At 37.3% G+C, this 13,710-nt stretch overlaps 1 protein-coding gene across 6 annotated transcripts; it reads left to right on the top strand.

Moving 5' to 3' along the window:
- Positions 1-2,885: 2,885 nt before the first annotated feature.
- Positions 2,886-10,255, top strand: LOC136690811 (sterile alpha motif domain-containing protein 3-like). Of its 6 annotated transcripts, none has more exons than XM_066662836.1 (10): positions 2,886-3,131; positions 3,797-3,887; positions 6,815-6,944; positions 7,105-7,287; positions 7,412-7,499; positions 7,596-7,763; positions 7,861-8,076; positions 8,162-8,327; positions 8,823-8,902; positions 8,988-10,255. In XM_066662836.1, exons 2-10 carry the CDS (start codon positions 3,800-3,802, stop codon positions 9,282-9,284), a joined length of 1,416 nt encoding a protein of 471 aa, XP_066518933.1. In that variant the 5' UTR covers positions 2,886-3,131; positions 3,797-3,799; the 3' UTR covers positions 9,285-10,255. The 6 variants fall into 6 exon arrangements, with proteins under 6 accessions (XP_066518933.1, XP_066518935.1, XP_066518936.1 ...); XM_066662838.1 differs by having other exon boundaries at positions 3,797-6,353; XM_066662839.1 differs by having other exon boundaries at positions 8,966-9,172.
- Positions 10,256-13,710: the final 3,455 nt, after the last annotated feature.

Genomic DNA, 13,710 nt, shown 5'->3' with positions numbered 1-13,710 from the left:
GGGTCTGACTGCTCTGCTCCGGTGTCTCGCTGCAACCCGTAGGAAGGCGGAGTTGGACATCCTACTCCTCCCACATCCAATTCCGCCCATATCCAGCCACGCCTTCTAATACTGACGTGTTCAAGAAGCACTGTGTGGCACTTGAACGCAGACATGTTTAGCGACACTGAGTATCAAATCAAATCAAATCAAATTTATTTATATAGCGCTTTTCACAACTGATGTTGTCACAAAGCAGCTTCACAGAATTCCAGTAAGACAAGATTTGACATGAAATGTAAAGACAAATGTAAAACCCTCAAGTGAGCAAGCCAGGGGCGACAGTGGCAAGGAAAAACTCCCCCAGCTGAGGAAGAAACCTTGGGAGGAACCAAGGCTCACAAGGGGTGACCCATCCTCCTCTGGTCAATCTACTGGTGATGATAGTTAGTAGTCCATGAGAACTTCAGTGTAGGGACAGCTTCAAGGCACTTGGTGGTTGCTGGAGCGTGGGCAGCTGGTCTGAAGCGTGGAGGAGGATCTCGACAGTCATCCATCAGTGTCCAGACAGACAGGTGGGCAGTCTACTCGGAAAGATGTAAAGGGATGGAATTAGTTTTGAACTGTTTTGTGTTTGTAAAGTAGAAAATATGAAAATTTCCAGAGTGTGGCTAATGACTCCGGCAAATCTGACTATGACAGCATTAACTAAAAGGAGAGAATCAGTAGGACACACAGACACGGGAGCATCCTGAAACACTGGCATCCCTCCGCTCCACCGTCAACAAACCTGAGTGATCGCGAGAAGCGGCGGGACGACAGCACCAGCGTCTCAGTTTACTATAATTCCCTGTGTCCATGGACCCCCCGGATCTGCCGCCTTTATCTATGGGGGAGCATTAGCTACCAAATGATAAACTAAACAAATGAGTTTTTAGCCTACATTTGAAGATTGCGACTGTGTCTGAGTCCCGAACATTTTCTGGAAGATCATTCCAGAGTTGGGGGGCTTTATAAGAAAAGGCTCTTCCCCCAGCTGAGGCCTTCTGAATTCTGGGAACATTTAAAAATCCAGTATTCTGTGATCTGAGTGAACGTGGGGGCTCATAATAGGAAATTGTATCTTGAAGATATTCAGGAGCAAGCCCATGTAGAGCTTTATATGTTAATAACAAAATTTTGTAGTCAATGCGGAATTTAACAGGCAGCCAATGAAGTGATGATAAAACTGGGCTGATATGTTCAAATTTTCTAGTTTTAGTGAGGACCCTAGCTGCAGCATTTTGAACTAGTTGAAGTTTTCTTAAATTGCTGCTGGTGCATCCTGACAGTAGTGCGTTACAGTAGTCAAGCCTTGAAGTAATAAAGGCATGTACTAATGTTTCTGCGTCCTGGAGGGATAAGGCATTTCTAATCTTAGCAATATTGCGAAGATGTAAAAAAGCTGTCCTAGTGATACTACCTATGTGTTGATCAAATGATAAATCCGGGTCAATTATGACACCAAGATTTTTTGGTGTAGCACATTAAATACGCATATATAACGTCTTTCATTCATTATTATCCTGTTCAGGTGCTTTTTTGTTTTTCCGCTGAGGGCATCTGTTAAAAAGATTACCTGATTTATACCTGATTTGATTTAACTTTTGTTATTGTTGTCAATGCTTGGCAGAATATTATTGTGAATGGTAGGGTGAACAGAGGATATCGTTCAGGATTCATTAAAATATTGTTCTCCATTCAGTTAATATATTTTCCCAAAAATCGTTAATTCTGTTATTCATAATGGTTATTCTCAGCCACAACGAGGGGTAATGTTATGCCAACTATGACATGATGGATTGTTATGTACACTCTTAAAAAAAAGGGTTCTTCATGGGTTCTTTGCTACAGGCAATGGTTCTATATAGAACCATGAATACTCAAAGAACTCTCTGAATACCTAAATGGTTCTTTGCAGCTCAGGAAAGGGTTCTTTGTTTGTGTTATTGTGTAATTATGCTACAGTATGCTGGCATTGGGGGTCAAGTATATGTTTTTATGTGTTGTCCTGAATTTATTTTACTTCTTTATGCATGTTGTCCAAAATGTATTGGTTCTTACTGCTATGGGCTCATTAAAGCTGCAATAATAATAATAACAATAATAAGTCATTATTATTTATGCAGCTGTAATGAGTCTGTAACAAAACGAACCAATACATTCTAGACAATATATAAATTATTGTTGTTGTTGTTTTTATTCATTATTAATATTTTTATTATTATTATTATGCTTATTATTGTTGTCTTTTTTTATTTACATTTTGGAACAATTTCTACAGTTAATTTTGGCAGCTGATTTTGATTTAGCTTAAGGCTTTTGACTAAAATGTGAATTAATCAATTAACATTAATAACAAATAGCCTAATTTTAGCGATGTAATTTTAAAGTTTTACTATATTTTAGCTATATTTTAATAATAACCTTAATAAACAAAAGCTTAAAATGATATTACATTTAAAAACGTTAACATCTAAAAATAAGGAAATATGGAAAAAATTGCCATTTTTCTTCAAATACATTTTTCATTTATTTAACATTTACAATTAAAGTTTAAAGTGCTCTGCATATAGAGACTGAGTCGACTCTAAGAGATGGAACTCTATGAATCGTTGGCCTAGAATTTATACGAGCGACTCTCAGAAGTTGGAAGAATCGATTCTTTGGGAGTCAACTCCTCTTCAAATGTTTTATTTCCTTGCGATTTTCTGTTTTCAAAATCAGAAATAATGGGTCATTTATCATTCAATTTTTGGTTAGTGTTTATTCGTTGAGGAAAATGGCAAAACATGGTTGCCTGGTTTTCGTTGTGAAAAAAAAATTAAAATTGCTTTTCTAGTTATCTTGATTAAATACTTCGCAAGCTTCACAAAATAGTTCTTTATTTTCCATCTGTGCCAGCTGCAGCTTTGTGAGACTGAACAGTAAGTTATAACACTGAACGTCTTAGATATGCTGGTCTAGACATGAGTCTCTCTCTCGGTGCGAAGTTCAGTTCGCTGCGGGACCAGTTTGGCGTTGTCTCTGGGCGCGGGAATGCGCATGTTCAGCGCGGCTGCCGGTGAACAAACGCCGCAGCTCGAGCGCGCTACCCTTCACACTTTTCTGAGGTAAGTCCACAGTCTGTAAACACAAAGTAATTTATCGCCAGGCTTAGAACCCGCGGCTACATTTAGCTGGAAAACTTTCGTGTTAGACTGACTAGGTGCGATGCCAGACAATGTAATAATAGCTAACGATTTATTTAATTTTTAGTTCGACATTAGAAGACTGTTAGCTTAATGCTAACTCGCTAGCGGTCGTTATTTTAGCCGTTGTTAATATTCAGATGTAGTTTAGCTAGCTAGATTTTTGCAGTTGGAGTTGTTTGTAAACTTTGACAAGAATAATAGTAATAATGTAGCTAGCGACAACTATCTGAATGAATATTTCATATGGAGCTGCCGAAATGTCATTTAACACTGAATATTTTATTTGCTAGAAAGAATGGTTTAAAAGGAATGCTTACTTAGGCAAGTTTGTATTTTCCTTGGTGAGGATGTTGTGTTTACAATGTGCAACTGTGATAAAAAAAAAAACTAAAAGTATGATTTTACTTGCTATAATATCAAGTGCATCAAGCCACATTAACTTTCACTGGAAAGGTTTTTTATAGCATGTTATAGCTAGTGTTCTACCTCTGAACATGACCAAAAATCAAGATTTGAGTGATTTTGATGAAAGACAAATTGGAAATTACAGTAATGTTATGCCTGTGTGTTTTCTTTGTTTATAGACAATGAGTGACTATACATCTTGGACACCTGCGGAAGTATGCCAGTGGCTAGAGAGAAACAGTTTGGGTGAATTCTCTGATGTTTTCATGGGTGAGATCCACCAAACAAGATCCTAAAGGACTGTCCTGCTCCATGTACTATTGCCCCAACTGCTCTGTTAAGAAACATTCATTATCAAAATATTTGAGGCATTTGCAGTATTTTCATGAAAGTGAACCTAACTTCTCTGTCAAATGTGGACTTGACAATGGTTGTCCTAATGTTTACAAGAAAATAAGTTCTTTTAAGGTTCATATTTTCCGTAAACATAACTCAATCAAAGAGAACTTGGACAAAGAGTGCAAGCTGCCGTATGTTAATGAAGACGAAGGTGGTGACGAAGACAGTGATTATGATGAAATTGTCCATACAGAATTGCTCTCTGAAAAGTTAAGCCATTTTACAGAAAATGTTCAGAAACACTTTGGCCTGTTTTGTTTAAAGCTACAGGAAAAACACATTGTTTCTAAGACTGTTACTCATAGTATTTCACAGGAGGTAAAAAGTTTAATTGAGCTGTTCAATGAACAGTATCGAGCTCTGCTAAAGACTTGCCTTCAAGATGCACATACAGAGCTTGATAGCCTTTCAGATCTTAAAGCACTAATTGAAGACAATCTATTTGGAAAGTGCTTTGAGCATGTAACTTCAGACTATCAGTTTGAACGGTACTGCATAAAAGAATTTGGATTGGTTCAACCTGTTGAGTATATACTTGGAACTGACCAGAGAGGGAAAAAAGACACTTTTCAGTACATACCTATTTTGGAAGTTCTTTGTCATATTTTAAAGAGGAAGGAAGTGTTCTTGTTTGTACAAAAGGAGAGAGTTTCTGATGGCGATACATTAACAGATTTCACTGATGGGTCTTTTTCTAAGAAGAAGCATGTGCTTCTTTGTTGCAGAAAGTCAGACAAATTGTTAAAATTGCAGTTGTACACAGATGAGTTTGAAATTTTGAATAGCCTTGGCTCCAAAAAATTGATTCACAAGATAGCCTGTTTCTATTTTGTTGTTGGAAATCTACCACTAAAGTACCGTTCACAACTTCAGAACATACATGTTTCTGTTTTAGTTCGAAACAAGTTATTACAAAAGTATGGTTATGAGCCTATTCTTCAGCCGCTCATCCGTGATCTCATAGAGCTACAAAACAAAGGAATATCAGTCAGTGTTGAGGGCCAAACTCATGTCCTGAAAGGAGCACTTTTTTCAATTTCAGCTGACAACCTATCTGCCCATTCCCTAGCTGGTTTCAGTGCATGTTTTAGTCATGGCTTCATTTGTCGATTCTGTATGTGCCATCATGACAACATGTGTGATTCAACTGATGAGTCATCCTGCTCCCTTCGGACCCCTGATGACCACAGAGGCCATTTAGGAGTACAAAATTCAAAATCTCTCTATGGTGTTGCTGAGCATTGTCCATTTGAAAAAATTCCTCATTTTGAGGTGACCGAATCTTTTCCACCAGATCTTATGCATGATGTATTAGAGGGTGTAATTCCACATGTTACAAGGTTAGTCTTAAAGAATCTGAACAGTGATAAACTTATCACAATTCAGCAGTTGAATGAACGACTCCAGGAGTTCCCTTTTGGACAAAATGATGTTACACACAGGCCGGTGTTGTTGAGACAGACAATCCTGCAGGGAAGTGGAATTCAAGGAAAAGCTGTTGAAAAATTTGTATTGTTTCGTCTTCTACCCTTCCTAATTGGAGACTTTGTTCCTAAACGGAATTCATACTGGGATCTCTATCTGTTGTTGCGATCAGTGTGTGACATCCTTCTTGCACCTGTCATTAAAACAAGTTGGCTAAGTCCTCTGACAGCTTTAATAACAGAATTTCTGACAAGTTTTCAAAGATTGTTTCCAGATGATTTCATACCAAAGATCCATTACTTGGTTCACTACCCACGCTTGATAGAGAATTTTGGACCTCTAAGGGCACACTGGTGTCTTAGGTATGAGTCAAAGCACCTCTATTTCAAACGACTTTCATCTGTGGTTAGCAACTACCAGAATATTGCAAAAACTCTTGCAAAGCGCTACCAAATGAGACAGTGTTGGGAGTCCCAATGTAGTACCAGTTGGAATTCAGAAGCAGTCCCTCACAGTGTAACAGAAATACCTTTGCGAGTGCTCCCTTCTCAACTGAGGGAAATTTTTGTAAGTGATACTGCAAGTTTCGCAGACTCTGTTTGGAAAACAAAACACTTGGAACATGACAGAGTCCAGTACAAAGTTGGAGATTACTACATTCTTGATCTTTTACATGCTGAGGAGATTCCAGTTTTTTTTAAACTGATTCACATAATTAAGTTCCATGGTGAGTGGAAACTGTGTGGGAGGATTTACCAAAGTTCCCACTATTCAGAACATTTACATGCCTATGGTGTGAAGTCTACTACCCATTGGATGGTTCTGTACCCTGGTGAAGAAGTAGACTATCATCCGCTTGACTGCTACACAGATGGGAAAGGCGAACTTTACATCACCCTGCTTCATCGTCCTGTGAGAGAAAACTTAATCCTAATTACAAAATGATGCACTGAAATTTACAATGTCAAAGTGAATAGCGTTATTTATTCTTGCATACATGGCCAAGTTAACTAGCCAGAACATGTGGAGATGTAGGACTAGCATAGTTAATTAGTAATTCACTTTTACCAGAATATATGCCAAATCACTGTTGAATTTGTTTTTAAAAATTTACATGATTAAATGTTTAAGTACAGAATATTATGATTTTTATGTATTTTTACATATGTCAAACTTTGTTGTATTTGAGTATGCCTCAAATTGCGTAGTTAATAACAAAATGAAAGATTTTTACACACTATTAACAAATTAACAGTCTTTTACTTAGGTGACATTATTTGTATTCTGTGTTACACTTTTCCACAGTAAACTGTGAAATCCATGTTTTTTTGTTTTTTTTTTTCTTGAAAAAATGTGTTCTTATTTTCCCTTAGAGCATGAGATCGATGGAGCAACTTTAGGGGTTTTCACAGAGCGAATGGCAGAGAGACTGATACCCATAATAAAGAAGCAGGTCATGTTTATTTCTCTTCTGGATAAATTGAAAGCAGGTGAATCCCACAAGTAAGTACTTATGAAAAGTACATCTCAGATGTACTGTACATTGTAAAGTGGCAACATACATTTGTCCATTCTAAATATAATTCAGTTCTCATTGTTTGCTTACAAGTCGGCAACCTCAGAAAAACAGAATAATTATCATTTTGTCTCATTTGCATCATAGATCTTTGATTGAGTATACACACGGATGTGGCTCAAAAACACAGGGTTCATCTCATTTTGCCTTCCCCCCATTGTTGTTGGCTGCGCTGGAACGGAGAGACCCTGAACTCAAAAGCTCAAAGAAGTCAAAAATAAGGACTCTTCTATTGCAGGCTCTATTTGACCAGCTGTCTAGTAAAACACTGTAAGTGTATTCTGGTACTTGTCTTTATCCATACAAAAGGAGTATTTGTTAGTATTTTCATTCATGTCAGATCAAACATTAAAAATGCTGTAATATTTTAATTATTCGCTTAATCTTATCCAAGGTACCCTTCACACAACCAGTATGTTCAGTTGTTGTCTTCACTCATAACCATATACCCATGCCTGAGAGAGAACTTTGGATCAGGTTTTGTAAGTAGTTAATATTTTCAAAATGTATTTACTCACTTATGTTTTCAGTGTAAATTGATTTATGAGAGCCATGTGTTTGCCATGTTTTTCTGTTAGGATGCTCTGCACGAGTCCTTAAAGAACAAGTTCAAAAAGGAGAGACGCCCGCTGATCAGCGATGATGAAGTTCTCAGGATGAGAACAAAGTTTGCAATTCCAGGTTCTGGCAGAAAGCGTACATCTGAGGTTGTCCAATTACAATTTAAAGCAGGGAGAAGACTTGCTGTACGTACAAAAGAACGTTCACTTTGTACATGGCTATATTCACATGTCACTTATTGTCTCTTGTGTAAGTTCAAGTTGGTTGTGTGAATTCATATAGGTTAATGGTGCTGTTGCAACTGAAGTGTGTATGGAGGAGAGAAACATAACCGAAATTGTCAAGACAATGGCTGAGGAGGTAAAGAAGGTCCGACCAGATATGCTGTTTCTACAAGAGCAGATGACAAAGACAAGAGGATACAGAAGAACATATATCTCCTCCCATTCTACAAGAGAGATTTTAATGGAATTCCCTTGCCTTAAGTTGCCTGAAATTGTATGTTTTATGTATTTGTTAGTCTTGCAATTAACACGTTTTTTTACATGGTAACATTAATAACTTGGATATTGAACACCAACAGCTGCTTTTGGAAATGAAAGATCTCCAACACATTGACATAGACAAGCAAGTCACTACAGTGCTGAGCAAAATGGCCCCCATGATTTTACTGCGAGCATCTCGCACTGCAGTGATTAAGAGATGTCTGGAGACCATTGAGGACTGCCAAGAAGGTCCTGTAAAAAAAGGTGAGAACATCCGAACTTCCTTGTTTTAAATAGTACAACCGTTCATTCGTTCATTCATTCATTCATTCATTCATTCATTGTCTCTAACCGCTTATCCAGTTCAGGCCTACTCTGAATCATTGGGCGCAAGGCTAGTGCCATGATGGTGGCAAAAACATTATACCATTACCTGCAATATTTATGTGATTTTGCCAAATATTCCCATTGATTAACCAGTAGATCATGACAACTATTGAAATGACATATTATGCCATCAAACATGTAGTAAGTCATGTAGCTACAGTGGGATCTGCAAACGTTAGGTTTTTTTTATGCTCACTTGAAAAAGATGCATGGGAAAACTGAAGCTAAAAGACCAATGAGGAATTTAAAGTCTATTTGGAGAAATTTTGCCCTTCCCTTCCAAAACTTTGTGCAATGAGTTCAAGCTTTTGTGTCTTGAAAATGACTTGGGAGTGGCACTCCTTGATTTAAAATATTTTTAATTGATTATAGGTCTGCAGTTAGAGGCAGCCATCCTGTGCCTTCCGTCTCTGTTCAGTGAGGATTCCTCACTTCTCTTCACAGCTGAGGAAGTAAGCTTCTTTTAAAAAGTCAAATGTAACATTTGGATATGTTTGTTTATTTAATGTGACCAGGTCATTTTCTGTTTCTGTCTAGTCAGACACATTAGATATCGTCACACCACAGATTATTTTAAGTGGCTGTAAGGAGGGAGTTCCCTTGCAGTACAGTTTGGTGAAAGTCACCATGGACAAGGAGATCATGGTGGACGACTGCACAGATGTCTCGCTTGCCCTTGGTGTACTCTTCAGCACTTACTTTGTGTTTGGGGTGGAGTACCCTAAAGGACTTAAAAAAACTCTTACATTCCTTGAAGCATTTGTATTTAAAATGAAGGAGGAAAGATTCCTTCCAATTACGCTGAAGCGAGTATTCAATTCTCTCTGTGAGTAGACTTTACATTTGTTTTTCAGATATTTACTTGAGCTTCTCACAGTTGAACATGTTTATTGAATGTGAAATAAGATTCAATATTTTGCAAACTTTAGTATATCATCCAGTGTAGTTCAGGTTTTTTCTGCATTTCTGTGTCATATGTAATGTAAGTCCTGCAGTTTTTCCCCCCACAGATATTATTAGGATTGTTTGGACAAATCACAAGTTTCAGTGTTTAGTAAGTTTGGGTGCTTTAATTGTAAATTTAAAATTTTAAGTCATTCTTGTAAGTATTTGAATTTAAAATATATAAAGAATGTATATATTCCTGTTATACTTCAACGGTCTTCAATGTACTCACTGACCACTTCATTAGGTACTTCTACATTATATCACGTTGTAGTTATACAGTTACAGACAATGGTCCATCTGTTTCTCTGCATACTTTATCTCCCATTCACCTTGTTTGTCCATGGTCAGGACTCACATATTACCCCCACAGGGTAGGCATGATTTGGGTGGTGGATCATTCTCAGCGCTGCAGTGACAATGATGTGGTGGTGGTGTGTTAGTGTGTGTTGCACTGGTACAAGGATGCTTTTGGTTGGTGGACCATTCGCAGTCCAGCAGTGACACTGAGGGCTTTGAAATCTCCAGCAGCACCGCTGTGTCTTGTGACATAATCACCATGTCACTGCAGTGCTGAGTTTGAAATTTTTCAGAGAAAAAGACGGACTACAGTCTGTGATTATAGAACTACAAAGTGCTCCTCTATAGTAAATAGAGCTGATAAAATGGAAAATGAGTCTCGATACATGCTAGATGTACATAATGATATGGCCGGTGTGAATGTGTGTGTATACATGTTGGAGGAGTCTTTGCTTCAACATGACAATACATTTTAGTATTGTGAATTGACAAATGCCATTTTGATGTATTGAATGAAATTAAATTGTTTATTATGAATTAACTCAATAAATAAAAATATTTACTAGTATATGGTCTCCTGTTATTTCATGAAGTGATCTATGCAGTAAAATATTAAGTTTGTACATTTTAAAGAATTTGCAATTAAATTAAAAAAGTCATGGAAACATGGTTCTTTATAGTATCATTAACGGTTCTATATAGAACCCTTGAAAAGAACCCTTTCATAGGGTTCTATATAGAACCCTTTTCATAGGGTTCTATATAGAACCCTATGAAAAGGGTTCTATATAGCACCAAAAAGGGTTCCACTATTATTACAAGCCAAAGAACCCTTTTTTGGTACTATACAGAACCCTTTTTGCTAAGAGTGTAGTGTATGTAGTGCACAGCTGACTGCAAAACAATAATAAAATCCAGTGCTATTAAGTGTACAGTGATTCATTCATTCATTTATTATCTGTAACCCTTATCCAGCTCAGGGTCGTTGGGTCCAGAACCTACCTAGAATCATTGGGCGCAAAGCGGGAATACACCCTGGAGGGGGCGCCAGGCCTTCACAGGGCAACACAGACACACACACACACATTCACTCACACACTCACACCTACGGACACTTTTGAGTCACCAATCCACCTGCAACGTGTGTTTTTCGACTGTGGGAGGAAACCCACGCAGACACAGGGAGAACACACCAACCCCTCACAGACAGTCACCCGGAGCAGGAATCGAACCCACAACCTCCAGGTCCCTGGAGCTGTGTGACTGCGACACTACATTAAAGAGATAATGATGCTAATGACAATATTCCAAATGTCCAAGTGAAGAAAATGCTGCAATAAAATACATAATACATGTTCAGATGTCCAGTTGTGCAGGATTGGTTTCAATAAGAAGAAAGAGAAACACATTACACAACTTAGCACTCCATTCACAACTCCCTACATTCGCGGTTGCTTGAAATATAGTCAAATAGAATATCCTTATTGGCATTGGCATGAAGAACTCTAAAATGTGGTTAAGTCACAGGTGTGCAGTCTGTATTAAAGACAAGGAAACACTGGCACAGTAGTTTTATTTTTTTATTTTCAAGCCTTTGCAACATATATATATACACACACACTCACACCCCACACAAACATTGGCTCACTCACACACCCAAATCTTCATAAACTTGTTGGCAGAATGGGCTGCAGAACCCAGGATGCATGTCCTCGCTGTAATACCCCACAAGTTCCCCATGTCTCCCATTCCCAAAGCAGTCTGTGGACAACAAATAATAAACAGAAGCATACTTTTAATATGTTCTCTTATTTTACTTCATTATCTTGTCTGTCTTTTGATGTTCTTGGTACTCTGTATCATAATGCATGCAATGCGTTGAGTCCTTGAAAAATGCTGTATAATTAAAATGTATTTATTTTATTATCATTATTATTATTATTATCATTATTATTATTATTATTATTATCAAAGCCAGCAACACTGCTTTTGACTGCAAATTTCCAACAAAAACTTTCTGATCATAAAACATTTATTTGTCAACTTTTTTGCAAACACTGGCAAAAGAAACAATTCTCAAAATTCATACACAGTACACAAACCCGGTAAACAGTCTTTATATGTCCCTCTACAGCACAGGCAGCACTCCAGTCAATGCATTGTGCGAAACTGTTGTTTGTATTCTGTGCTGTAGAGTTCCAAGTCACAACAGCTGTATGTGTCGAATTTGAGAATTAATAAACAGATTACCACCTCTTCTTTTAAGGAATACAAACATATTAAAATAAAGTTTACTGAAATACAATAATGCACTTTATACTTACTGTCAAGCCACTGAAAATGTGCTTGGGCCCGGAATATGACTGCCTTCCAACAGTGTTCTGGAAGAGGGGACACACCAGTGAGAGCTTTAAAAAAGCTTGGTCACCCACTTCCAGGACACCCTCTAATAGAATCTACTCCAGGAAGAGGCATCTGTTAAAGACATTATAGAAGAGTGCAGATATTGTTTTACAGTTTATTTAAATTTAGTGAAACAAAAAAGCTAAATATAAATTTACCACAGAACCTACATTCCAATTAAAGTTTTTAAAATAAACCACAGTTTTCTCATTTGTGAAGTCAATTGCACATTAAGCAAAATGAAAGTTGAAATGCCCAGTTCAGCTTCAAGAACAGACACATAAATACCTGCTCAATGGAGATGGTAAACATTCTATCTCCTTTACTGTTAACAGAAAAAAAAAACAAGTTGAAATCCAGACTGAAACTAATAAATACTATTTAACGATGGACCATGTCTAATTTGAGCTTATCAGATGCTATAAATAACTGCTTTTAAGTCAGACTAGTTACACACTGACATGTGCCCTTATAAATTCAAATAAACCATTATACCTTGAAAGCTCAGTCTTTCCCTTCTTGTGCTTACTGGCCTTTCCTTGTACATTAGAGCTCACTATTCTAAAATACAGCTGGAATTTAAATGATGTAAGTTAATTGAAAATTAGGTTTATCAGCTACATTTACAAACATTACGTTGTTTGCAATAAACCAATCAAACAAAAACAATTTAAATAACTCAATACAACGCCTTTAACAAGTGGTCTCTCCAAAATGCAAAACATCATAGTACAATGTACAATGTGTCTGAAGAGAAAGCTGCATGTATGTGTAAATATTTTTGTTTGAGTAACAGATGTATATACCTTGCAGGTGACATGGTCCCTAAAAGTAACCGGCACCACCACCTACGGAGCTGTTGGATGTCACTCTAACAGACAAATGACAAAGTTTAGAATGCCGTTTAATGCCTCACTGGAAATGTATCCTCAAAAAAGTCATAATTTGAAGTAATCACCTGACTGAATTCAAAAGGCCAACCAAGGGCCATGTAGAGTGCATACTGAAACATACCATAGATACAGCTGAGAACACTGAACATTGAAGGGTCAAAAGTGGCCTGAACCTAGGCTGGATGCTGAAAAAAATAAAACAATAAAACATAAAAGGAGATTACAGTTTATCTGTGATATGCATGTTCATAGTAACTACATTTGTAAGCTTTTCTTTAAGTCAAAAGTCTTGTTACTTACACGGAGGCAATATTATAAGCAAGTTTTTTCTGTGTGTAATTAAGTAACTCTGTTACTTATTTGGCAAAATCTACCACATACGACACGCGTGCCGCAGTTGAATATTCATGTATTTATCTACGACCCTACTAGTATATACTGAAATAACGTATTTATAACGTGTTCGTGTATCTAGCAAAAACACTGACAACAACGAGCTTTGTAATTATACTTACAAACTAAATGTTTTTTACTCACCGACATAACGTGCGTATGTGTAACGTACGTGTTACTTTTTCCATTAAAAAATTCTGTTTGAGAGTTGTTTGGGCGCGAGCGTGAGCTGTGTTCGAATTCACGAGGGTAGGGAATGATTTCGGACACTACCTTAAGAAAGTGTACTATATAGTGACTAGAGCACCATTTGGGACACAGAAAGT

Source organism: Hoplias malabaricus, chromosome 3 (genome assembly GCF_029633855.1).
Source record: "Hoplias malabaricus isolate fHopMal1 chromosome 3, fHopMal1.hap1, whole genome shotgun sequence".
Lineage (NCBI taxonomy): Eukaryota > Metazoa > Chordata > Actinopteri > Characiformes > Erythrinidae > Hoplias > Hoplias malabaricus.
This window is presented reverse-complemented; position numbering and strand designations above follow the sequence as displayed.

What these genes read in the sequence shown, in the direction of transcription:
- LOC136690811 (XM_066662835.1), top strand. Translation starts at nt 3,876, where the DNA reads ATGTTTTCATGGGTGAGATCCACCAAACAAGATCCTAAAGGACTGTCC.